We start from the raw sequence: 26929 nt of genomic DNA on the forward strand, positions 1-26929 counted from the left end.
AGTATCTGGTTTTAAATGTGCTTAAGTATAGTGGTGGAAAAAGTACTAAATTGTCATACCTGCGTAGGAGTAAAAAGTAAAAGTAAGTGCTGTACATCAAATTCCTTTTATTATGCATACCAGATCGTGCTTTAGTCCAGGTCTGGGAGGAGATCCCTCAGGAGACCATCCGCCACCTCATCAGGAGCATGCCCAGGCGTTGTAGGGAGGTCATACAGGCACGTGGAGGCCACACACACTACTGAGCCTCATTTTGACTTGTTTTAAGGACATTACATCAAAGTTGGATCAGCCTGTAGTGTGGTTTTCCACTTTCATTTTGAGTGTGACTCCAAATCCAGACCTCCATGGGTTGATCAATTTGATTTCCATTGATAATTTTTGTGTGATTTTGTTGTCAGCACATTCAACTATGTAAATAAAAAAGTATTTAATAAGAATATTCCATTCATTCAGGTCTAGGACGTGTTATTTTAGTGTTCCCTTTATTTTTTTGAGCAGTGTATTTATAGGTGAGTGAATAGGACTATACTGCTGTCCTCCGTGAGCATTTGAAATGTAACGTAACGAGTACTTTTGGGAAAATGTACGGGAGTAAAAAGTACATATTTTCATTAGGAATGTAGTAGAGTAAAAGTAGAAGTTGTCAAAAATATAAATAGTAAATAAAGTACAGATACCCAAGAAAACTAATTAAGTAGTACTTCAAAGTATTTTTTACTTAGTTACTTTACACTACTGGCAAATGTTATTTGTTACATGCTTACTGGCCCTTCCCAACAATGCAGAGAAAAAAATTGAAATAGTAGAAAAATTGAAAATGTAAAAAGAGGAATACATAGAAAAATAACAACACAATAAGAAAAATACACAATGAGTAATGATAACTTAGCTATATACACGGGGAACCAGTACAGAGTCGATGTGAAGGGGTACATGGCAATTGAGGTAGATACAGTATGTATATGTAGGTAGGGATAAAGTGACTAGGCAACGGGATAAATAACGAACAGTAAAAGTAATGTATGTGATGAGTCAAAATAGTTAGTGCAACAAGGTTCAATGCAGATATTCCTGGTAGCTATTGGTTAGCTATTTATAACAGGTCCAGGCAACCGATAGCCACCTGCTTCCACTCCTTCCCCTGCCGCTTAGCCACCTGCTTCCACTCCTTCCCCTGCCGCTTAGCCACCTGCTTCCACTCCTTCCCCTGCCGCTTAGCCACCTGCTTCCACTCCTTCCCCTGCCGCTTAGCCACCTGCTTCCACTCCTTCCCCTGCCACTTAGCCACCTGCTTCCACTCCTTCCCCTGCCACTTAGCCACCTGCTTCCACTCCTTCCCCTGCCGCTTAGCCACCTGCTTCCACTCCTTCCCCTGCAGCTTAGCCACCTGCTTCCACTCCTTCCCCTGCCGCTTAGCCACCTGCTTCCACTCCTTCCCCTGCCGCTTAGCCACCTGCTTCCACTCCTTCCCCTGCAGCTTAGCCACCTGCTTCCACTCCTTCCCCTGCCGCTTAGCCACCTGCTTCCACTCCTTCCCCTGCCGCTTAGCCACCTGCTTCCACTCCTTCCCCTGTCGCTTAGCCACCTGCTTCCACTCCTTCCCCTGCCGCTTAGCCACCTGCTTCCACTCCTTCCCCTGCAGCTTAGCCACCTGCTTCCACTCCTTCCCCTGCCGCTTAGCCACCTGCTTCCACTCCTTCCCCTGTCGCTTAGCCACCTGCTTCCACTCCTACCCCTGCAGCTTAGCCACCTGCTTCCACTCCTTCCCCTGCCGCTTAGCCACCTGCTTCCACTCCTACCCCTGCAGCTTAGCCACCTGCTTCCACTCCTTCCCCTGCCGCTTAGCCACCTGCTTCCACTCCTTCCCCTGCAGCTTAGCCACCTGCTTCCACTCCTTCCCCTGCAGCTTAGCCACCTGCTTCCACTCCTTCCCCTGCCGCTTAGCCACCTGCTTCCACTCCTTCCCCTGCAGCTTAGCCACCTGCTTCCACTTCTTCCCCTGCAGCTTAGCCACCTGCTTCCACCGCTTCCCCTGCAGCTTAGCCACCTGCTTCCACCGCTTCCCCTGCAGCTTAGCCACCTGCTTCCACTCCTTCCCCTGTCGCTTAGCCACCTGCTTCCACTCCTTCCCCTGCAGCTTAGCCACCTGCTTCCACTCCTTCCCCTGCAGCTTAGCCACCTGCTTCCACTCCTTCCCCTGCCGCTTAGCCACCTGCTTCCACTCCTTCCCCTGCAGCTTAGCCACCTGCTTCCACTTCTTCCCCTGCAGCTTAGCCACCTGCTTCCACCGCTTCCCCTGCAGCTTAGCCACCTGCTTCCACCGCTTCCCCTGCAGCTTAGCCACCTGCTTCCACTCCTTCCCCTGTCGCTTAGCCACCTGCTTCCACTCCTTCCCCTGCAGCTTAGCCACCTGCTTCCACTTCTTCCCCTGCAGCTTAGCCACCTGCTTCCACCGCTTCCCCTGCAGCTTAGCCACCTGCTTCCACTCCTTCCCCTGCAGCTTAGCCACCTGCTTCCACTCCTTCCCCTGCAGCTTAGCCACCTGCTTCCACTCCTTCCCCTGCAGCTTAGCCACCTGCTTCCACTCCTTCCCCTGCAGCTTAGCCACCTGCATCAGCTGCTTGGACGACACATCTGGGACCTGCACTGTCCGCACTCCGTCTGGGGACAACAGAGGAACGTCAGACTTTTAAGGGTTTGATTCAGGGCGACTGAACAGCAACTCAACAGGAATAAAACCACAGTAATAACAGCAAATGACACAATGGATGTGTTCAAACCATCACCTGACTCATTTGCGCACCGACGTCTCTTTTTGGGCAACTCTTCCCCTGATGTGCTGGTGCTTCTCTTCCCGTCTACAGAAGAGGAGAAAAAAAGCTACTTTGTCAATCAAAAGCTACTTTGTTATGATTGGATGAAAAGTGCTTGTGTACAGAGAACTTGATATCTAGAACATACACTGACTGGAATGAAGTGCTCTTGATGCTGATATTGAGAGGGGGCAAACAAAAATGACAAACTTACTATTTGTCAGTTTCCTTGGCTTTTCAACTGTATTGTCCACACAGTCATCTGAGAGAAAGATAAATTAATATCAAAGAACACCTCAAAATATCCCTTCAATTTAGTCACGGCCAGCGTGAACGGCAAGTCCTGCAGGACACCATACACACAACACAGAAATTATGAATAAAACCAGAGACTCTGGATTCGCGCCCAGGCTCTGTCGCAGCCGGCCGCGACCGGGAGGTCGGTGGAGCGACGTACAGTTGGCCCAGCGTCGTCCGGGTTAGGGAGGGTTGGCCGGTAGGGATATCATCGCGCACTAGCGACTCCTGTGGCGGGCCGGGCATAGTGCACGCTAACCAGGTCGCCAGGTGCACTGTGTTTCCTCCGACACATTGGTGCGGCTGGCTTCTGGGTTGGATGCGTGCTGTGTTAATAAGAAGCAGTGCAGCTTGGTCGGGTTGTGTTTTGGGGGACGCATTGCTCTCGACCTTCGTCTTTCCCGAGCCCGTACGGGAGTTGTAGCGATGAGACATGATAGTAACTACTAACAATTGGATACCACGAAAAGGGGGTAAAATTCAATAAAACATTTTTTATTTTTTATCTTTAAATAATTAAAAAAATAAAGAAATTATGAATAAACTCACATAGTACATACACTGAGTAAACAAAACATTAAGAACACTTGCTCTTTACATGACATAGACTGATAGGTGAATAGGTGAATCTAGGTGAAAACTATGATCCCTTATTGATTTCACTTGTTAAATCCACTTCAATCAGTCTAAATGAAGGGGAGGAGACGGGTCAAAGAATGATTTTTCAGCCAAGAGACAATAGAGACATGGATTGTGTATGTGTACCATTCAGAGGGTGAATGAGAAACACAAAATATTTACGTGCCTTTGAACAGGGTATGGTAGTAGTTGCCAGGCGCACCGGTTTGTGTCAAGAACTGCAACGCTGCCGGGTTTTTCACACTTAACAGTTTCTCATGTGTATTAAGAATGGTCAACCACCCAAATGACATCCAGCCAACTTGACACATCTGTGGGAAGTATTGGAGTTAACAAAGGCCAGCATCCCTGTGGTACGTTTTTGATACCTTGTTCCCTGTTCAGGAAACATGGGAGCTGGTGGACGGAGGCCTCCTAATTGTCCCTAGAATTTCTAAGCAAACAGCTGGAGGCAAGGCTTTCTCCTATAGAGCTCAATTTTTATGGAATGGTCTGCATACCCATGTGAGAGACGTAGACTCGGTCTCAACCTTTAAGTCTTTATTGAAGACTCATCTCTTCAGTAGGTCCTATGATTGAGTGTAGTCTGGCCCAGGAGTGTGAAGGTGAACGGAAAGGCACTGGAGGAACAAACCGCCCTTGCTGTCTCTGCCTGGCCGGTTCCCTGCTCTCCACTGGGATTCTCTGCCTCTAACCCTATTACAGGGGCTGAGTCACTGGCGTACTGGTGCTCTTCCATGCCGTCCCTAGGAGGGGTGCGTCACTTGAGTGGGTTGAGTCACTGACATGGTCTTCCTGTCTGGGTTGGCGCCCCCCCTTGGGTTGTGCCGTGGCGGAGATCTTTGTGGGCTATACTCGGCCTTGTCTCAGGATGGTAAATTGGTGGTTGAAGATATCCCTCTAGTGGTGTGGGGGCTGCGCTTTGGCAAAGTGGGTGGGGTTATATCCTGCCTGTTTGGCCCTGTCCGGGGAAATCATCGGATGGGGCCACAGTGTCTCCCGACCACTCCTGTCTAAGCCTCCAGTATTTATGCTGCAGTAGTTTGTGTGTCGGGGGGCTAGGGTCAGTCTGTTATATCCGGTGTCCTGTGTGAATTTAAGTATGCTCTCTAAGTCTCTCTTTCTTTCTTACTCTCTCTTGGAGGACCTGAGCCCTAGGACCATGCCTCAGGACTACCTGGCACGATGACTCCTTGCTGTCCCCAGTCCACCTGGCCGTGCTGCTGCTCCAGTTTCAACTGTTCTGCCTGCGGCTATGGAACCCTGACCTGTTCACCGGACGTGCTACCTGTCCCAGACCTGCTGTTTTGAACTCTCTAGAGACAGCAGGAGCGGTAGAGATACTCTCAATGATCGGCTATGAAAAGCCAACTGACATTTACTCCTGAGGTGCTGACCTGTTGCACCCTCGACAACTACTGTGATAATTATTTGACCATGCTGGTCATTTATGAACATTTGGACTGAAGCGGAGTTCTCTGATGTGGGTCTCTGCTCAGCTCAGGCATTCAGTCACTCAGCCATTCCCCTCACCACTGATACTACTATCACACTAAGACACACACCCCTGATTTTACACACTACCAGCGCTCAAACCACATTTCAGGAACTGGGTGACATGTGACCTAAGAGACTGTGTAATATCAGAGTAAAAATTGTCTGTGGTCTATATTTGATGTCACATGGTGTTACTATTCCAATATAAACCTACCAGTTGGGAAAACATTGCCATTTGAACCAGGGCTGCTCTAATGTATGAGGTTTGGGGTTTCCATCTGAGTTATTCCTAGATACAGATACACAAATCAATACACAATCATTTGTTAATTAATATGCACCAATGCCCTCTGATACAGTGACAAATGAACTCATCTTGATCACCACACATATACGCACAAATAAACAGACCGCAGACTTCCAGTGTGACATGTGATTTCCCTCAGTAGAGACCACAGTGTGAGTCAGAGTGCCAGGAGGTCAGGCTAGTGGGCATTACAATCACTCTGATCATGTTCATTTCTCTTTCTGAGTAAGATGTTACTGTAATGATCCGCATACACACACCCTGTGTCCCTCTCACCTTAATGTCAGAGGAGTTGTTGGTGGCCTGTTAGATGCGAAAGGAGTAGGAGTTGTTCAGAGCCAGTTCCTTATACACCAGGACCACCCCGTGGTGCTCTACAGGCTTGTTGCTCTGGACAAGTATGCCTTAGGTATAATAGGCCAATAGTACACTTAAATAAATATTTAGCACTTAATGTTTTTAAAATGAAATGTTAAGTTTTTTGAAAATATTAACATGTACAATGCATTTTTTGGTTTATGTGAGTTTGCTTAAAGCGTGATGAGGAGTGATAAATGTACTTATGAGAGTCCAGACGGCAGCATTAACATTTGCCTTGCATGTGTCTCCATTCCATGCAGTCATTAAAAGAGACAACCGGCAGAATTGTTTTCAGAGCTTTCCCTTCCACATACACCTCACCAGAACACACCGCAGAAAGGTACAGAACCGGTTACATAGGATAAATGTTTGATTAAGTCATAGCCTAACAGCCATGAAGCCTATCATCTGCTAGCTGAAAATTATTTGCAATTAAACATTTATAAAAATTTTGCAAAAATGTATTTTATTCAGTCAAAGATTTGTAATCTTAGACACCATACCCAGAGCCCTATGAAGGCCCTTACCTGAGCTGTAACATTACAGAAGTACACATGTAAGGATGGAATATTAATGATGGCCTTTTTCGGAGCGATCACTGTGTAAAAATATGTACACACTTGGAAATGGCATCCAATAGACAACTTAACTCATGGTTTTCCCATTCATCATTGTTACTCTCCCTGGGGTATTTGGGTCCCAGTATTGGCAACAGTGACATCCCTATTGAAAGGTGTTTAAAATGAGTTAGTAGTCCTTTTTATGAACAAAAAAAACCCTTCTACATTAGTGGTTTCTGGAATTCAGTCAATCCCACCATGTTCAAATACACTGAGAGTGATTTCCAGGCTACAGAATGTACACGATCCAGTCTAAACAAATGTAAATATTACCAATATTTTCTGAGATGAAGCTTAGCTATCCCAATTGTCAGTTTGACGGCTCAATTTGGTCATAACACACACACAAAAACAAACAAACACAGACTACAAAAAAAAACAATTACAGTATAGTTTAAAAAACAGAAAATATGTACACCGTATTAAAAGTACAGCTACACTCCTTGAGTAGTTGTTCCATGATTAAGTAAGTGGCAATGCCTTGATTGAGAAATATCAAAATACAAAATGTACAATGTTTGAGACAACAGCCCTGTAAGTGTGTTAGCAGTTTCCATACTGCAGCAACATGTCTGTTACTGGCTACATATTAGCTACCTATTTCCCAGAGCTCATCTATGACATAAGAGGTCTTCAATGCACCGCAGGTCACAGCATCAGCTACTGGCTGTTTGGGGTACCTCTACATAACGCCTGCATTATTCCAGGTTAATGGACCATTTGTGAACGTCTAAGAACATAAATAACCATTCAAGATTAAAGGTTGTGGTGTAATTCTCTTTCTATGCCTTTGTTGAACTCCTGTTGAAATCCTGAGAACATGAGGGGTGAGAAGCCAGGGTTTCCCACTACTAAACATCACTACTAGGCAGAGCACAACGTTCTCCAGCTCTAGCATCCAGGCCTGCAGAAATCAAACATATCATTTGAAGGCAATTGAATCCCAATTATTTTGGGCTGGAAGGGGCTGACAGTGCTAGGCTGGTGTGTCCTGGCCTCGCCCTGCCTAGGCAATGGCAGGGGACACATAATGCTTCTGATCTAGGATCAGTGTACCATCCTCAATTTATGAAGGAGGTATGCAAAGCTGACCTTAGATCCGCCTCTAGAGCAAGGGCAGGCAGCTCCAGTCCAGTGAGTCAGGGCTGGATTGGTGTCACACTTTTGCCCCAGCTAACACACCTGACTCCAATAATCAACTAATTATGATCTTCAGTTTAGAATGCAATTAGTTTCAAATCAGCTGCGTTAGCTAGGGATGGGGAAGAAATGTGACATCACTCCGGCCCCTGAGGATTGGAGTTTCCCATCCCTGGACTAGCGGGAACGTTCATCCTACTCCATACAGCCCTCAAACTCCACTCTGGACCTCGAAGCCAGTTCCACTGCATTTTTTCATTGTTCCCTTCAAATCAGGGACTGATTTAAACCTGGGACACCAGGTGTATTAATTATCCGGTAGAACAGAAAACCAGCAGGCTCCGGACCTCGTAGGGTAAGAGTACCCCTGCAATACAGCAGAAGCAGAGGGATTTCTGTCTTCAAGGCAAGAGTTCAAACGTCTCTCTCCCATTGTCTCTCTGGCTCATTGACGATAGGGCTGCGGAAAGGTAGGGACCTTGGGAGGCAAAAGATATCTCATTCGGCCGCTTTATTGTCTATCATATCTGAGGAGAACACAGACAGAAAGAGAGACAGAAATGGGTGTATGTTAGTAGGAGACAAGAATGAGTACAAATATCTGTGTGGAGACAGGTGATTGAGTGTTTGTGGCTCTAGTCTAATGTGTGTCTCTAACCTTGCAGTGTCTTGAGGACCTTGTTGGGCAGGTCATCCAGCTCCTGTAGGCTCATCAAGAGGTGAGTGACCGTGGCTTGACCATTTGGCCTGCCAGTCTTCCAGCGCTCCAACGCCTTAAACCTGAAACCCAACACAAAACAAGTTGAGGGTCACATTTAGGGTCCCATTATCTAAAAAAGAAATCATCACCAAAAATATGAATCAAAGAAAGTAAGTTATTGTACAATTGTTGAATGATCGGTGTACCAAGAATGCTTCAATGAAAAATGCCCAAAATAATGGCTGGCGAGTAATATAAAGTTGCGTTTTAAGGGTGCAGATACTATATCTATCTACTGTACCTCTGCATGTCGACATCCTCCTCACTGGCCTGTATATCGTCCAGCTCTTTGGAGGACAGGTCCAGGCAACCGATAGCCACTTGCTTCCACTCCTTCCCCTGCAGCTTAGCCACCTGCATCAGCTGCTTGGACGACACATCTGGGACCTGCACTGTCTGCACTCCGTCTGGGGACAACAGAGGAACGTCAGACTTTTAAGGGTTTGATTCAGGGCGACTGAACAGCAACTCAACAGGAATAACAGCAAATGACACAATGGATGTGTTCAAACCATCACCTGACTCATCTGCGCACCGACGTCTCTTTTTGGGCAACTCTTCCTCTGATGTGCTGGTGCTTCTCTTCCCGTCTACAGAAGAGGAGAGAAAAAAAGCCACTTTGTCAATCAAAAGCTACTTTGTTATGATTGGATGAAAAGTGCTTGTGTACAGAGAACTTGATATCTAGAACATACACTGGAATGAAGTGAACTCTTGATGCCGATATTGAGAGGGGGCAAACAAAAATGACAAACTTACTATTTGTCAGTTTCCTTGGCTTTTCAACTGTATTGTCCACACAGTCACCTGAGAGGAAGATAAATTAATATCCTGCACCTTAACCCACAACACATTACAGACATACGCATAGCAGGTGTGTATGTACCTTCTCTGATGGTGGCTGACCACACAGTCTTGTCGGACTCTGTCTCTACGAGGGAGACCTTGAAAGGAGGGGGCTGCTCAAAGAACACCTCAAAATATCCCTTCAATTTAGTCACGGCCAGCGTGAACGGCAAGTCCTGCAGGACACCATACACACAACACAGACATTATGAATAAACACACACAGTACATAATGTACCAACACTGAGTATACAAAACATTAAGAACACCTAGGTTGTGTTTCGGAGGACGCATGGCTTTCGACCCTCGTCTCTCCCGAGCCCGTACGGGAGTTGTAACGATGAGACAAGATAGTAACTACTAACAATTGGATACCACGAAACGGGGTTAAATTCAAAAATATATATATATATTAATAATTTAAAAAAGAAACATTATGAATAAACTCACATGGGACATACCATACATACACTGAGTAAACAAAACATTAAGAACACCTGCTCTTTACATGACATAGACTGACCAGGTGAATCTAGGTGAAAGCTATGATCCCTTATTGATTTCACTTGTTAAATCCACTTCAATCAGTCTAAATGAAGGGGAGGAGACGGGTCAAAGAATGATTTTTCAGCCAAGAGACAATAGAGACATGGATTGTGTATGTGTACCATTCAGAGGGTGAATGGGCAAGACACAATATTTAAGTGCCTTTGAACAGGGTATGGTAGTAGTTGCCAGGCGCACCGGTTTGTGTCAAGAAATGCAATGCTGCCACGTTTTTCATGCTCAACAGTTTCCCATGTGTATCAAGAACGGTCAACCACCCAAATGACATCCAGCCAACTTGACACATCTGTGGTAAGCATTGGAGTCAACATGGGCCAGCATCCCTGTGGTACGTTTTTGATACCTTGTAGAGTCCCTGCCTCGACGAATTGAGGCTGTTCTGAAGGCAAAAGGGGGTGCAACTCAATATTAGGAAGGTGTTCTTAACGTTTTGTACACTCAGTGTACCGTACATACAGTTGAAGTCGGAAGTTTACATACACTTATGTTGGAGTCATTAAAACTAGTTTTTCAACCACTCCACAAAGTTCTTGTTAACTGTAGTTTTGGCAAGTCGGTTAGGACATCTACTTTGTGCATGACACAAGTCATTTTTCCAACAATTGTCTACAGATAGATTATTTCAATGTATCACAATTCCAGTGAGTCAGAAGTTGACTGTGCCTATAAACAGCTTGGAAAATTCCAGAAAATTACGTCATAGTTTTAGAAGCTTCTGATAGGTAAATGTACATAATTTGAGTCAATTGGAGGCATACCTGTGGATGTATTTCAAGGTCTACCATCAAACTCAGTGCCTCTTTGCTCAACATCATGGGAAAATCAAAAGAAATCAGCCAAGACCTTGGAAAAAAAATTGTAGACCTCCACAAGTCTGGTTCATCCTTGGAAAAAAAATCCAAATGCCTGAAGGCACCACGTTCATCTGTACAAATAAGAGTATGCAAGTATAAACACCATGGGACCACGCAGCCATCATACCACTCAGGAAGGAGACACGTTCTGTCTCCTAGAGATGAACGTACTTTGGTGCGAAAAGTGCAAATCAATCCCAGAACAACAGCAAAGGACCTTGTGAAGATGCTGGAGGAAACGGGTACAAAAGTATCTATTTCCACAGTAAAACAAGTCCTATATCGACATAACCTGAAAGGCCGCTAAGCAAGAATCCACTGCTCCAAAACCACTATAAAAAAAGTCAGACTAAGGTTTACAACTGCACATGGGGACAAAGATTGTACTTTTTGGAGAAATGTTCTCTGGTCTGATGAAACAAAAATAGAACTGTTTGGCCATAATGACCATCGTTATGTTTGGGAGAAAAAGGGGGAGGTTTGCAAGTCGAAGAACACCATCCCAACCGTGAAGCACGGGGGTGACTGCGTCATGTTGTGAGGGGGCTTTGCTGCAGGAGGGTCTTGTGCACTTCACAAAATAGATGGCAACATGAGTAAGGGAAATTATGTGGATATTTTGAAGCAACATCTCAAGACATCAGTCAGGAAGATGAAGCTTGGTCGCAAATGAGTCTTCCAAATGGACAATGACCCCAAGAATACTTCCAAAGTTGTGGCAAAATGGCTTAAGGACAACAAAGTCAAGGTATTGGAGTGGCCATCACAAAGCCCTGACCTCAATCCTATAGAAAATTTGTGGGCAGAACTGAAAAAGCATGTGCAGGCAAGGCGGCCTACAAACCTGACTCAGTTACACTAGCTCTGTCAGGAGAAATGGGCCAAAATTCACCCAACTTATTGTGGAAAGCTTGGGGAAGGCTACCCGAAAACAATTTAAACTTGGGTCAAATGTTAAGGCAATGCTACCAAATACTAACTGAGTGTATGTAAACTTCTGACCCACTGGGAATGTGATGAAAGAAATAAAAGCTGAATTAAGTAATTCTCTCTACTATTATTCTGACATTTCACATTCTAAAATAAAGTGGTGATCCTAACAGACCTAAGAGGGAATTTTTACTAGGATTAAATGACAGGAATTGTGAAAAACTGAGTTTAAATGTATTTGGAAAAGGTGTATGTAAACTTCTGAGTTCAACTGTACTGTAGGTCAGTGCTTACTGGTTATGCAGTAATGGGTGAATGAAACCTCACCGCAGGGCTGATGTCTCCCTCTGGTTCACTCATGAGGCGGTACCTCTTCTCATCCAACTTACAGGTGGGTGGCTTCTCTACCTTCAAGTAACGCTTGTTGGCGCAACGCACCTCCTTCCATATGTCCTGGAGTGAGTGAGGGGTAGAGGAGGAGAAAGAGAGGCAGAGAGACAAAGGAATAGATAGAAGTAGACCAGTGATTTACCATTAGTAAGCGAGAGATTCTAATAATGGTAATAGCGGGGATGACTATTCCCTGTTCAGGAAACATGGGAGTTGATGGACAGAGATGTTTTCCATGGTCATTTTGGTGTGTGATGGAAAATCTTTCTTATTGTTGCCTAACGGTCAACAACTCCTTTCCCTGGCCAGTTAGGCAGGGTTAAATGGCCTGTTCTGAAGCTGAGTGCTCTAATGTGGGTTTCTGCTGAGCTCAGGCATTCAATCACTCAGCCATTCCCCTCACCACTGATACTACTATCACACTAAGACACACACCACTGATTCTACACACTACCAGCGCTCAAACCACATTTCAGGTACTGGGTGACATGTGACCTAAGACTGTAAGATCACAGAGTAAATATTAACTGTGGTCTATATTTTATACACATGGTGTTACTATCCCAATATAAACCTATCAGTTGGAAAAACATTGTCATTTTAACCTGTCTGGGAACGGGGTTCCGCTAGCGCTAGCGGAACAGCCAATGAAATTGCAGGGTGCCAAATACAAATCAACAGAAATCTCATAAATCAAATTTCTCAAACATACAAGTATTAGGCACCATTTTAAAGATACAATTCTTGTTAATCCAGCCACATTATCGGATTTCAAAAATGCTTTACAGCGAAAGCTCCACAAACGATTATGTTAGGTCACCACCAAGTCACAGAAAAACCCAGCCATTTTTCCAGCCAAAGACAGGAGTCACAAAAGGCACAAATAGAGATCAAATTAATCACTAACCTTTGATGATCTTCATCAGATGACACTCATAGGACTTCATGTTACACAATACATGTATGCTTTGTTTCGATAAAATGCATATTTATATCGAAAAATCAAATTTTACAGTGGCGTGTCATGTTCAGTAGTTCCAAAACATGCAGTGATTTTGCAGAGAGCCACATCAATTTACAGAAATACTCATTATAAATGTTGATGAAAATACAAGTGTTATGCATGGAACTTTAGATAAAATTCTCCTTAATGGAACCGCTGTGTCAGATTTCAAAAACACTTTACGGAAAAAGCATACCATGCAATAATCTGAGTACGGAGCTCAGAGCCCAAACCAGCCAAAATAAATATCCACCATGTTGTGCAGTCAACATTAGTCAGAAATGGCATTATAAATATTCACTTACCTTTGATGATATTCATCAGAATGCACTCCCAGGAATCCCAGTTCCACAATAAATGTTTGATTTGTTCGATAAAGTTCATCATTTATGTCCATATACCTCCTTTTGTTAGGGCGTTTGGTAAACAAATCGAAACGCGCGTGTGACTTCCAGCTGATAGGTCGGACGAAAATTCCAAAAAGTTATATTACTGGTCGTAGAAACATATCAAACGATGTATAGAATCAATCTTTAGGATGTTTTTATCATAAATGTTCAATAATGTTACAACCGGAGAATTCCATTAGAAAAGCAATGGAACGGGAGCTACCTCTCATGTGAATGCGCGTAACTGAGCTTGTGGCTGCTGGCAGACCTCTGACTAATTCTTCTCTCATTCAGCCCCCTTTCATAGTAGAAGCATCAAACAACGTTCTAAAGACGATTGACATCTAGTGGAAGCCTTAGGAAGTGCAACACAACCAATATCCCACTGTATCTTCAATAGGGGCCGAGTTGAAAACTACAAACCTCAGATTTCCCACTTCCTGTTTGGATTTTTTCTCAGGTTCTTGCCTGCCATATGAGTTCTGTTATACTCACAGACATCATTCAAACAGTTTTAGAAATGGCAGAGTGTTTTCTATCCAATGCTACTACTAATATGCATATATTAGCATCTGGGATTGAGTAGGAGGCAGTTTACTCTGGGCACGCTTTTCATCCAAAAGTGAAAATGCTGCCCCCTATCCCAATGAAGTTAACCAGTGTTGTCCACTGGGCTAGATTCAGATCTAATGTATGAGGTTTGGGGTTTCCATCTGAGTTATTCCTAGATACAGATACACAAATCAATACAATCATTTGTTAATAAATATGCACCAATGCCCTCTGATACAGTGACAAATGAACTCATCTTGATCACCACACACACAAATAAACAGACCGCAGACTTCCAGTGTGACATGTGATTTCCCTCAGTAGAGACCACAGTGTGAGTCAGAGTGCCAGGAGGTCAGGCCAGTGGGCATTACAATCCCTCTGATCATGTTAATTTCTCTTTCTGAGTAAGATGTTACTGTAATGATCCGCATACACACACCCTGTGTCCCTCTCACCTTAATGTCGGAGGAGTTGTTGGTGGCCAGGTAGATGCGAAAGGAGTAGGAGTTGTTCAGAGCCAGTTCCTTATACACCAAGACCACCCCGTGGTGCTCTACAGGCTTGCTACTCTGGACAATGGGCCCCACCGGGGACAGGGACGATACACACCACTTTACATGGCTGCCAGAGTGGTCTACCGAGGGCTCGATCACCGGACAGCTGTCCTTCATATGCAGGACACTAAAGGTCATTTCACTGTCGGGGTCAGCAAGGCAGAGGAAGTGAGGGAACTGGATGGAGGTGAGGATGGATGAGGGGCTGTTGACACAGTCCACGTTGAAGATGGGCCCAGCGAACCTCCAGGAGTCCCTGAGGAACATGCCAAACTTGGACCAGGACAGGACCGAGTAGCGGATCAGGACTCTCTCTGACACCTCAAACACCAGGCCGGTGACGGAGCACTCATATGTCCCCTCTCCCTCCAGCTGCACCCTGACACACAGAACACAGAGAGATGGACAGACTCATACCAGTCAGACAGACACTCAGCAGGAGAGGCATTAGTGGTTTGGGGATTTTCTTATTTATTAAAAAAAGAGAGGTAGAGATACTAAGTAAGCAAGAGAGTAAGAGATTTGGAGATGGAGAAAAAAGAGGGAGAGAGAGGAGAGAGTCTGAGTGAGAAAGAGAAGGAACGAGGCTACAGGTAGAAGAGCCACTCACTGTAGGCGTCCTTTAGAGATCCTCCTGGGAGTAACCAGTTCATTGCCTTGACTCTGATTGAGAAACAGACATGGGACTAAGATTGGCCCCTGTTCCTCTAGTGAGTCTACAGCCATACTGTATGTCTCTGAAGCTTTATTACACAACTATCGTTCAATTCCACAATCAAACAAATGTACTTACCCGCTGGACAGCCTTGCATTTTTCACAGCATGGCTTGGGGGGCACATCTGACAAAGGAGAGGCCAAAAGTCAAACTAGGCACTCCCTCTTGGGGAGTACTCTACCTCACAGACTATGATTTGCAGACACATTTTCATAGACCTATGAATGCACCCAGATATCCTCTCTCTAGCCTTTCAACCATTACAATCTCCTTTGTCTAGGATAGCTCGACATTTTGTGGAAAAAGCTAAACATTTGGTAGTAGAATGACTTGTGATACCTTTAGCAAGGGAAACCTCTGCATCAGGTTGAGGAGCCGACTCTGACTCTGTGGAGAGATAAGTTACACCTCATGAAGGAAGTTGGAGGAGAGGAGCAATCATTCTACTCAGGACATTCTGAGGTGAAAGAGGCTATTCATCTGTATTTCAGAGGCAGGATAAGGCAGATATAGGCATTGTGGCTGACGTTTTAGTTCCCACTCACCATTACAGGAACCCTCAACGTCAGGCTCCTCAGATTCTACTGGGACAAGCCAAAAAATAATACAATTATTTCTAAAAAGATCCTAACTGACTGAGTAAAGACACAAGCCAGGTGCTGGAGTGACCGTGTATCATCACAGATTGTAAATGATTTTGATGAAGCTGACGAAGCTGACAGAACAAGGCCTGTGTTTTTCTCACCTTCTTTCTCAGCAAAGCCGTCTGTTGAAAGACAAAGAGAGAGAACATTATGTTAGAGGGTGGGATAAAGCCTGAAGATTCATACTGTGATGGAGAGTTTTTGATCTCTAGCAGCCGCTCACCAGAATCCTCCTCCTCCTCTTCGTCCTCCTCTTCTTCAGAACTCTCCTCTGTAGATGTCCCTGCATTGTCTGTCAGAAAAATCCATAGGACAGGGAGGGATGAACTTTGAAAACATTTCTCATTCTAAGTGTACTTTCAAATAAAGAGGGGTGAGGGAAATTGATTGGTAGTTCAAACATGACTTGAGAGGGGGTCTATATGCCTATATGCAGCTCAGAGACCATTAGAGTTCTGTTTGAGTAGTGTTCACAGGGGGGGTGGGCAGTTTCTCTGAGTGAAATCTCACTCTTTACGAGGAAAATACAAACATACTGCAAAGGTGTGTCCACCTGAGCCACTGTTATCATTTTCAGTCAGATTATCTGTAACAACTGAACTTTTAGTAGAGATGTCTTGGGTAAGGGGTTAATATGGAATTAAGAAATCTCTTCTCTCCATCTTTCCACCCCACTTTACCCATAATGCAGAGAGGTATACAGTAACCTGGGGCAGCAGGTAGCCTAGTGGTTAGAGCGTTGGGCTTGGAACCAAAAGGTTTCTGGATGGGATCCCTGAGCTACCATGGTAAAAATGTGTCGTTCTGCTACTGAACAAGGCAGTTAACCCACTGTTCCCCGGTAGGCCGTCATTGTGAATAAGAATTTGTTCTCAACTGACTTGGCTAGCTAAATAAAACATTTAAAAACCTCAGGGGACTGGCCCTCTGTGGGACCTGCCCCAAACAACTCCAGCCCATCCCCTGAGAGTTTTCTGAAGGTTCTCTACTCATGTCTACCCTAGGCCTATTACTAAGAAATGGCAGAAAAAGAATAATCATACATTATCGATTTGTAGCCTTTTATTTACTGTCTGACTGAGCATGATCTAAATGTTGCTCTTCTGTTGTCAAACTGTGACGAAGTTCATTCTGATGAGCTCATCAGTGTATACCGTATATCTTCACTCACATCACACATCTGAAACTTCCAACTGATTCCTCACTAATGTAGATGAACGCAAACTGGATACAGTATGTATATGAGCGTATTGTAATTCGGTGATATGTCTGTGCTTTTTCTATGTATAGGGCTGAGGGCCCCTGTGTCGGGGCTGTAACTTTACAGAAGCTGATATTCTCATTCAGAAATTCAGAATGGCTTATAAATGGTATGCTTCATACTGTAAGTGCATCTAAAGTAGGGCTGTGATGATTGAGTAACGATTAATTGCCATGCAAATGGTCACGATTATTGTTATGAGTCATTTTTGTAGAATTTGTATATATTTTGTAATGCATCTTTGAAAATAAGCTACGAGATACCTAAAGAATACAACACAGCTTTGGTGAGACAATTTCTCAAAAGCAAATGTTTTTGAGTTCTTGGAACTTCTGAAAATCAAGCTTCTCCACCCAAATCATTGTAAAATGATTACCAACTTTGACCCCATGTCAAAATGAAAAAACTGCTACTGGGTAAACAATATCTACTTGAAAATAAAGTTGAATCCCCCCATCTTAAAATGTATGTATTCAAAATATTTTTTTTCACAGTTATTATCAATAATTGTCCTAATCTAAAGTGAAACTATGGCCTACCTGCTAAGATAGAGTGAAGTGAACTGGTGCCCTGGTGTACAGACATGGCTAGCTCCAGGGGTATCTGTACCCAGCAGGAGGGAGTCTGGGTCAGGCCTTCTAGCTGAGAGCCTGGCATTGGCAGAGGGGAAGCTAATAGATGGAGCCAGTCCTCTCTGGGGCAGGGAGCCTCATTTCACACTGAGAACCAGCCAGGTCTCTATCTCTCTCTCTGCTCTACAAACGTCCCTTTCTCTTGCTCGTTCTCCCCTTATCTCCTCTTCCCCCCCCCATCTCTCCATCTGTGTCCTCATATGCCTCCAATCGCTCTCTGTCTCATCTAACATCCACTCTGTCTAATCTCAGACAGCATGCTTTATCAGCCCAATGTACATCTCACACACACACACACACACACACACACACACACACACACAGATCATTTTTTACTGGTGTTGACTGCCATCTGCTGGTCTAATTAAAGATCACATTAATTCAGAACTTTTTGCCACATGAGACAAAACAAAACATTTCATGCACAATCAAACGGTGCTTACCCTTCTGTTCAGGGGCAGGGATGTCTCCATCGCTGTTGGTTAAAAGAGATAGGAAATGATAAGGGCATCCCAAGACGTTGTCAAAATGGAGTTAAGAGAATACAACTTCAGTTTTATGGACCAGTGGGGGAGGGGATTATGGGTGTGGAGAAGAGGGGGTGGAGCTGAACTGCAGACCCATCTCTGTCTTCACTTCCTCTCTCTGATGTACACACAAACACTCATTTAACTGAGGCACAAAAACAGGAAGTGGAGGAGCTGCCAAAATCTCACGTTCATGACATCCGCCCATCCTCCAGTGTGGTGTGGAACCCCCACCCCATACATACTGACCCAGTTTTACACACTAGTGTTGGACGGCTGGTACTGCAAATACATGGAAAGGTACTGGCCGATAGTGCTTGTGATTATAAACCATAGGTTCTTAAAGAGACAGTATCAGAGAACATCACAAGTTGATCTAACATCAAGACACAAAGGAAAGGATTTTGCAGTTAGCAGTGTTACACATTATTATGGTTTATATAAACCTGTATCATCCAGAGGATGTCGCTCAGCCTCAGACAAAGCGTGCCGCTTGGTGTTTCAGTCTGTGATTTGTGTGAACAAGTTCAGCACGCACAGAGAACTAGGTCAACAGTATTTATTTTTTATTTTACTCCATCGTAAAAATACTGCGCTCTAGGTGATCAAAAGCCAGAGTTGACTCAAGTGTAGTCTTTAGTCCTTTACCACAGAGGAGATTAGGAATACAGGAGAAACACTTTACTGAGTTGGCATGTGTTTACAACCTCTTTGATAATAAGAAAGTAATTAATCATGATAACTGTGCATGGTACCTGCAGATAAGGTCCTGAAACAATGATTGAATTGTGACAAATTCATAGGCTATTTCTAGTTCTGTGTCGTAAATATTGTCACTCTTTTAGATGTAATGAAACCTGATAAGCTAGTGGTCCTCATCCTCATTGTCCTCAGACAGGAGTACAGGAAAGACTGTTTACTTTTCCAAGGTCAATGTTCGACACAGCCAACAGGTTTCTGTATCACAACACAACTGTTATACATTTCCATGGCAGTCATATTCCCACATGTACTCTGCCCGTGACAGAAGTCACGCACTGATCTGTTTCACCTGTCTTTGTGATTGTCTCCACCCACCTCCAGGTGTTACCCGTTTTCCACATTATTCCCAGGGTATTTATTCCTGTGTTCTCTGTTTGTTGTCAGATCACCTTGTTTTGTCAACCAGCGTGTTTTTCCATGCTCCTGCTTTTTCCTTGTCTCCGTTTTTCTAGTCCTCCTGGTTTTGACCTTTTGCCTGCCCTGACCTTGAGCCTGCCTGCATCCCTGTACCGTTTGGAACTCTGACCTGGTTATGAACTTTCGCCTGTCCTCGACCTGCCCCATGTTGTTTAATAAATATCAGAGACTCAAACCATCTGCCTCCTGTGTCTGCATTTGGGTCTCGCCCGGTGTTGTTATACTTTCAGCCTCTATCCATCTTTCTGTAAATTTGTTATATTTATTTATCTTTGCCCTCTTGTCAACCCTGGCCTCTCACCATCTCTTACTTCTCTCCCACTCATACAAAACCAAACCCTCCCCTTCCTTTCTTGTCTCTCTCACCCCTTCTCTCTCTGTGGTGCGATAAAGCCACAGTTTTTGCATGTTTCCTACAGCCTTACATGAACACACTGAAAGCCTGTGAACAAGGGATAGGCAATCGTCAGTTATAGTGCTATAGTTTGTCACAGCTCCAATTTAGCCTTGTGTACCTCAGTAGGTTAACATATCACACCATCAGTCACAATATTAATGATACCCTCATACTTGACAGTTTAGTGTAAAACATTATGCCTTCATGAGGGGTCATATATTCCGCAGATATTGTGCATTGTATATTTATGTATACTGAACAAAATTATAAACTCAACATTTCAACGATTTTACTGATTTACAGTTCATATAAGGAAATCAGTCAATTTAAATAAATACATTTAGGCCCACCCACTTGGGAAACAGGCCCAGCCAATTAAAATGAGTTTTTCCCCACAAAAGGTCTTTATTACAAACAGAAATACTCCTCCGTTTCATCAGCTGTCCGTGTGGCTGGTCTCAGATGATCCTGCAAGTGAAGACGGCAGATGTGATGGTCCTGGGCTGGCTACACGTGGTCTGCAGTTGTGAGGCCGCATGACCGTACTGCCAAATTCTCTACAACAACTTATGTTAAAGAAATTAACATTCAATTCTCTGGCAACAGTTCTGGTGGACAGTCCTGCAGTCAGCATGCCAATTACACGCTCCCTCAATACTTGAGACATATGTGGCATTGTGTTGTGAGACAAAACTGCACATTTTAGAGTGGCCTATTATTGTCCCCAGCACATGGTGCACCTCTGTAATGACGATGCGGTTTAATCGGCTTCTTGATATGCCATACCTGTCAGGTGGATGGATTATTTTGGCAAAGGAGAAATGCTCACTAACAGGGATGTAAACAAATTTATGCACAAAATTTGAGAGAAATAAGCTTTGTGTGTGAATTAACAATTTCTGGGATCTTTTATTTCAGCTCATGAAACAGACTATAACAGACTAACACTTTACATGTAGCATTTACAGTGCCTTGCGAAAGTATTCGGCCCCCTTGAACTTTGCGACCTTTTGCCACATTCCAGGCTTCAAACATAAAGATATAAAACTGTATTTTTTTGTGAAGAATCAACAACAAGTGGGACACAATCATGAAGTGGAACGACATTTATTGGATATTTCAAACTTTTTTAACAAATCAAAAACTGAAAAATTGGGTGTGCAAAATTATTCAACCCCTTTACTTTCAGTGCAGCAAACTCTCTCCAGAAGTTCAGTGAGGATCTCTGAATGATCCAATGTTGACCTAAATTACTAATGATGATAAATACAATCCACCTGTGTGTAATCAAGTCTCCGTATAAATGCACCTGCACTGTGATAGTCTCAGAGGTCCGTTAAAAGCGCAGAGAGCATCATGAAGAACAAGGAACACACCAGGCAGGTCCGAGATACTGTTGTGAAGAAGTTTAAAGACGGATTTGGATACAAAAAGATTTCCCAAGCTTTAAACATCCCAAGGAGCACTGTGCAAGCGATAATATTGAAATGGAAGGAGTATCAGACCACTGCAAATCTACCAAGACCTGGCCGTCCCTCTAAACTTTCAGCTCATACAAGGAGAAGACTGATCAGAGATGCAGCCAAGAGGCCCATGATCACTCTGGATGAACTGCAGAGATCTACAGCTGAGGTGGGAGACTCTGTCCATAGGACAACAATCAGTCGTATATTGCACAAATCTGGCCTTTATGGAAGAGTGGCAAGAAGAAAGCCATTTCTTAAAGATATCCATAAAAAGTGTTGTTTAAAGTTTGCCACAAGCCACCTGGGAGACACACCAAACATGTGGAAGAAGGTGCTCTGGTCAGATGAAACCAAAATTGAACTTTTTGGCAACAATGCAAAACGTTATGTTTGGCGTAAAAGCAACACAGCTCATCACCCTGAACACACCATACCCACTGTCAAACATGGTGGTGGCAGCATCATGGTTTGGGCCTGCTCTTCTTCAGCAGGGACAGGGAAGATGGTTAAAATTGATGGGAAGATGGATGGAGCCAAATACAGGACCATTCTGGAAGAAAACCTGATGGAGTCTGCAAAAGACCTGAGACTGGGACAGAGATTTGTCTTCCAACAAGACAATGATCCAAAACATAAAGCAAAATCTACAATGGAATGGTTCAAAAATAAACATATCCAGGTGTTAGAATGGCCAAGTCAAAGTCCAGACCTGAATCAAATCGAGAATCTGTGGAAAGAACTGAAAACTGCTGTTCACAAATGCTCTCCATCCAACCTCACTGAGCTCGAGCTGTTTTGCAAGGAGGAATGGGAAAAAATGTCAGTCTCTCGATGTGCAAAACTCATAGAGACATACCCCAAGCGACTTACAGCTGTAATCGCAGCAAAAGGTGGCGCTACAAAGTATTAACTTAAGGGGGCTGAATAATTTTGCACACCCAATTTTTCAGTTTTTGATTTGTTAAAAAAGTTTGAAATATCCAATAAATGTCGTTCCACTTCATGATTGTGTCCCACTTGTTGTTGATTCTTCACAAAAAAATACAGTTTTATCTTTATGTTTGAAGCCTGAAATGTGGCAAAAGGTCGCAAAGTTCAAGGGGGCCGAATACTTTCGCAAGGCACTGTATGTTTTTGTTCAGTATAATTGAATATCTACAGTACCGGTCAAAAGTTTGGACACACCTACTCATTATTTAATACACATTGTAGAATACTAGTGAAGACACCAAAAACAATGAAATAACACATATGGAATCATGTAGTAACCAAAAAATGTTAAAGAAATGTTTGAGATTCTTCAAATTACCCACCCATTGCCTTGATTACATCTTTGCACACTATTCGCATTCTCTCAACCAGCTTCATGGGGTAGTCACCTGGTATGCATTTCAATTAACAGATGTGCCTTGTTAAAAGTTAATTTGTGGAATTTCTTTCCTTCTTTATGCGTTTGAGACAATCAGTTGTGTTGTGACAAGTTAGGGGTGGTATACAGAAGATAGCTAAAAGACCATATTATGTCAAGAACAGCTCAAATAAGCAAATAGAAATGACACTGCATCATTACTTTAAGACCGGAAGGTCAGTCAATAGTGAACATTTCAAGAACTTTGAAAGTTTCTACAAATGCAATCGTAAAAACCATCAAGCGTAACAGTATGATGAAACTGTCTCTCGAGGACTGCCACAGGAAAGGAAGACCCAAAGTTACCTCTGCTGCAGAATATAAATTCAGTAGAATTACCAGCCTCAGAAATTGCAGCCCAAATAAATGCTTCACTCAGTTCAAGTAACAGACACATCTCAACATCAACTGTTCAGCGGAGACTGCGTCAATCAGGCCTTCATGGTCAAAATTGCTGCCAAGAAACAACTACTAAAGGACACCAATGAGAAGAAGAGACTTGCTTGGGCCAAGAAACACAAGCAATGGACATTAGACCGGTGGAAATCTGTCCTTTGGTCTGATGAGTCCAAATTTGAGATTTTTGGTTCCAACCACTGTATCTTTGTGAGACAGAGTAGATGAACGGATGATCTCCACATGTGTGGTTCCCACCGTGAAGCATGGAGGAGAAGGTGTGATGGTGTGGGGTTGCTTTGGCGGTGACACTGTCAGTGATTTATTTAGAATTCAATGTACACTTAACCAGCATGGCTACCACAGCATTCTGCAGCGATACGCCATCCCATCTGGTTTGCACTATCATTTGTTTTTCAACAGGACAATGAACCAACACACCTCCAGGCTGTGTAAGGGCTATTTGACCAAGGAGTGTGATGGAGTGCTGCATCAGATGACCTGGCCTCCACAATCACCCGACCTCAACCCAATCGAGATGGTTTGGGATGAGTTGGACCTCAGAGTGAAGGAAAAGCAGCCATCAAGTGCTCAGCATATGAAGGAACTCCTTCAAGACAGTTGGAAAAGCATTCCAGGTGAAGCTGGTTGAGAGAATGCCAAGAGTGTGCAAATCTATCATCGAGACAAAGGGTGGCTACTTTGAAGAATCTAAAATCTTTTTCTGTTTGTCACATCGGTATGAATGAGTCGGGAGGCAGGCGCAGGAATGCATGATATGGGTTTTTATTAAGCCCCAAATTGCGGCGACGAAGACCAAACAAACACGTAAAAAAACACAGGGTTGAAACCCAAACAAAAGAGCGAAGAGTACCTTGAATAAATGACACTAGCACACAATGATTATCACATGGGACGAGACCCGTAATCATCTGCGCAATCCACAAAGGCACAAAAGCCCAAAACACATAGCACAGGTACTCACACGCACCAACGAACATAGTAACAATAATCGACAGCACCATGATGAACCAAGGGAACATATATACAAATACAATCAGTGGGAATAGGGGCCAGGTGTGCGCAATGAAAGTTCCAGAGGGATCCGTGACATTGTTTAACACTTTTTGGGTTAATACACGATTCCATGTGTTATTTCATAGTTGATGTCTTAACTATTATTCTACAATGTAGAAAATAATACAAATAAAGAAAAACCCTGGAATGTGCTGGTGTGTCAAACTTTTGACTGGTACAGTATATATGTCAGCACTTCGGTGACACTCAAGCCTCTTCAGTGATTTGAGCGTTGAATTGTCTAACCAGAATTTTGATTATTTAAGTCAGTGGCAAAAGGGTGTGGCATGGTGGCAAGGTGCCAAATGTGTCTTGTTTCTCCAGAAGCCTGTGGTGTGATAGAAAACCAGGAAACCACAGTAACTATTGACCTAGTGCTCCCCTTGGATATAAGTCACCATCTGTCACCTTTAACTGCCCTGGGGTTCATGGTTACTCTCCACACAAACACTATTCACTACACAAAAGGGGACAATGTAGAACGTTTTCTACATTTCTACAACTACATTTTACGGTATAAAACATTACCATGATTGTAGTAACACTGGTTACAGAAGTGATATGGGTTAAAAAATAAATAAAATAGTCCTTGACTATCAAGCTTCACTGGAAAAAGTCCCAATAGCCTACGTAATTCAAGATGATTATATGGTATATACCATATATGGTATATTATTTGGTACATAGATGCTCCTATACATATAACAACGAAGCTAGTTTACCTTTACTATATTCAAGCACTTTCACATGGCAGGTGTCTAATGAAGAACGACCTGGCTGTCACGCTTTTAAACAGCTTAAACAATACATATTGAGACAAAGTAGCCTAACTATGACAGTGCAAAACGCAGTGGTGAAGGACGGGTACGCGCAAGTGGTTTCGTTTTCAAGTTAAAAGAGACGGTTTTATTGAGAACCCAACAGAATAACATCGTTCTCTAGTTGTAACTCGAGGTATAGCCATATTGCTTGGGCGATGGGCATGTTTGTATTATGATCAGTCAACAACACAGCATATTGTGCGTTACAAAGCGACCATGGCGTCCCCTCTCACTTTTGGGGTCTGTCTTCAATAAAATAAAAATACACGGTTGCAACTATTTAGGGTCTTGTGTTTTTTTTATTTATAAATCGAGAACTAAGTTACCAGCTAAGGGTAGCAAGCAGCAACAACAAAGGAACCGCTCTTTCCGGATTCGACACAACATTGCGGCGCACATCTTTGTCAGTGTGAATGCAACCTCATGCATATATAGGCTACGTGCAAGACTACATCTCGCCATTATTTGGCTATGTGTTTAAGATGCTTACCCTTCATCCAGGTTACAAGCGGCTCCGCAGCTCGCCATCCTCGCCACCATCTCATGTGCCCTTTGAGGAACTTTCACCTTCGGTTTTGATATGGTCGTTTTTGCTTCACGGTTTTTGCTTCACGTGATGTTCCGTGACAGCACCTGCCTGTCTCTTTGTCAGAAAACATCTCCTTTTAAAATGATACCTTGACTTTACATCAAATAGGACGATGTAAGCTCTCAAAACAAATACACTCTCCCATAGTAGGGATAGGTTTAGTTTAGGCTAAAATATGCTGATGTTACTACCATGTTTTTACATAGATGTCTCATTGTCTACAATTCCAAATGATTTACAAATAGCTACAAAAGCGCAGCCTGGAGCAAAGAAGTGCGCACGAACAGCTCAGTGGGAGGAGTATATTACCCCGCCAATTAGTTTGGGCCAATGACAAGACGCCTGGCTGCATGGCTCTTCTGGCTTTCTTTCCCGTCAATTCTGATATCCAGGTGTTACGTTGTAGATATTTCTCACCCTTTCTTTGTAACATTGTATCTATATCTAGGGGACTCCCGAATGGCGCAGCGGTCTAATGCACTGCATCTCAGTACTTGATGCGTCACCATAGACACGGCCTGGATACGAACCAGGATATGGGGCGGCGCACAATTGGCCCAGCGTCGTCCGTATTTGGCCGGTGTAGGTCGTCATTGTAAATTCGAATCTGTTCGTAACTGACTTGTCTAGTTAAATAAATGTTAAATAACCAAAAGTAGGTCAAGTCAATGGTCTCGTGTCAAAAGTTCATTTTTAGCGGGAAAATATAAACCCGTAAATCTGCAGTACACGAAACCAAACACTAGATATCGCAATCTACAATAAGAAAAACACGATGTTCTGTTGCCAGTGAAGTTCCCAGTTAACTATTTATTGATCACGTCTATTGGCCAGTTCATCTTTACTTGAATGAAAACGCTATGCCTGATATAAGTCAACAGCTCTCAATGGTAATGATCAGAAAATATGTAACTAATCATAGGCCTATCTCTAGTCTATTCTACAGAATTTCTGCCTTTCTCTGTGTGTGATGTCCAGGGACAGAGGAATGAGTGCAGGATCAAGGGCTTTCCTATCGATCTGGTGCTCATTTGGAGTGGGTGAGTGGATCTCGTCTCCCATCTCCCCCTCTCCAGGACTACAGTTACTTACACATGGTGTGCATGGTGTGTTTGTGTATGTGTATGTATGTGTGTGTGTGTATATATGTGTGCAGCAACAGACAGTGACAGAGAGTTGGAACAAACCGGGTGACCACAGATAAATTATACAAGTCTATAACCCTACAGGGAGAACTCAGCCCCTCAATGCAGGGACAAGACACACATGGAGCTGAGGCTGGATCAATAGCC

General features: G+C 43.6%; 1 protein-coding gene across 2 annotated transcripts; it reads right to left on the reverse strand.

The window, feature by feature from the left end:
- Nucleotides 1-6355: 6355 nt before the first annotated feature.
- On the reverse strand, nucleotides 6356-25930 carry LOC139386273 (uncharacterized). Of its 2 annotated transcripts, none has more exons than XM_071131767.1 (16): nucleotides 25539-25930; nucleotides 18221-18252; nucleotides 16108-16176; nucleotides 15986-16006; nucleotides 15786-15821; nucleotides 15580-15627; nucleotides 15318-15364; nucleotides 15135-15187; nucleotides 14426-14903; nucleotides 11961-12086; nucleotides 9323-9458; nucleotides 9196-9243; nucleotides 8955-9026; nucleotides 8678-8843; nucleotides 8335-8456; nucleotides 6356-8203 (listed from the first exon to the last, which is right to left on the reverse strand). In XM_071131767.1, exons 1-16 carry the CDS (start codon nucleotides 25586-25588, stop codon nucleotides 8175-8177), a joined length of 1533 nt encoding a protein of 510 aa, XP_070987868.1. In that variant the 5' UTR covers nucleotides 25589-25930; the 3' UTR covers nucleotides 6356-8174. The 2 variants fall into 2 exon arrangements, with proteins under 2 accessions (XP_070987868.1, XP_070987869.1); XM_071131768.1 differs by having other exon boundaries at nucleotides 15786-15824; nucleotides 25539-25914.
- Nucleotides 25931-26929: the final 999 nt, after the last annotated feature.

This window comes from Oncorhynchus clarkii, chromosome 27, assembly GCF_045791955.1.
Source record: "Oncorhynchus clarkii lewisi isolate Uvic-CL-2024 chromosome 27, UVic_Ocla_1.0, whole genome shotgun sequence".
NCBI classification, from domain to species: Eukaryota; Metazoa; Chordata; class Actinopteri; order Salmoniformes; family Salmonidae; genus Oncorhynchus; species Oncorhynchus clarkii.

What these genes read in the sequence shown, in the direction of transcription:
- LOC139386273 (XM_071131768.1), bottom strand. Translation starts at nt 25,588, where the DNA reads ATGGTGGCGAGGATGGCGAGCTGCGGAGCCGCTTGTAACCTGGATGAA. An exon ending in CGGCTTTGCTGAGAAAGAAG is followed by an intron (nt 15,825 to 15,985) that starts GTGAGAAAAACA and finishes GGCTTGTCCCAG; the next exon opens with TAGAATCTGAGGAGCCTGAC. An exon ending in AGGGAGACATCAGCCCTGCG is followed by an intron (nt 9,459 to 11,960) that starts GTGAGGTTTCAT and finishes GGTGTCCTGCAG; the next exon opens with GACTTGCCGTTCACGCTGGC.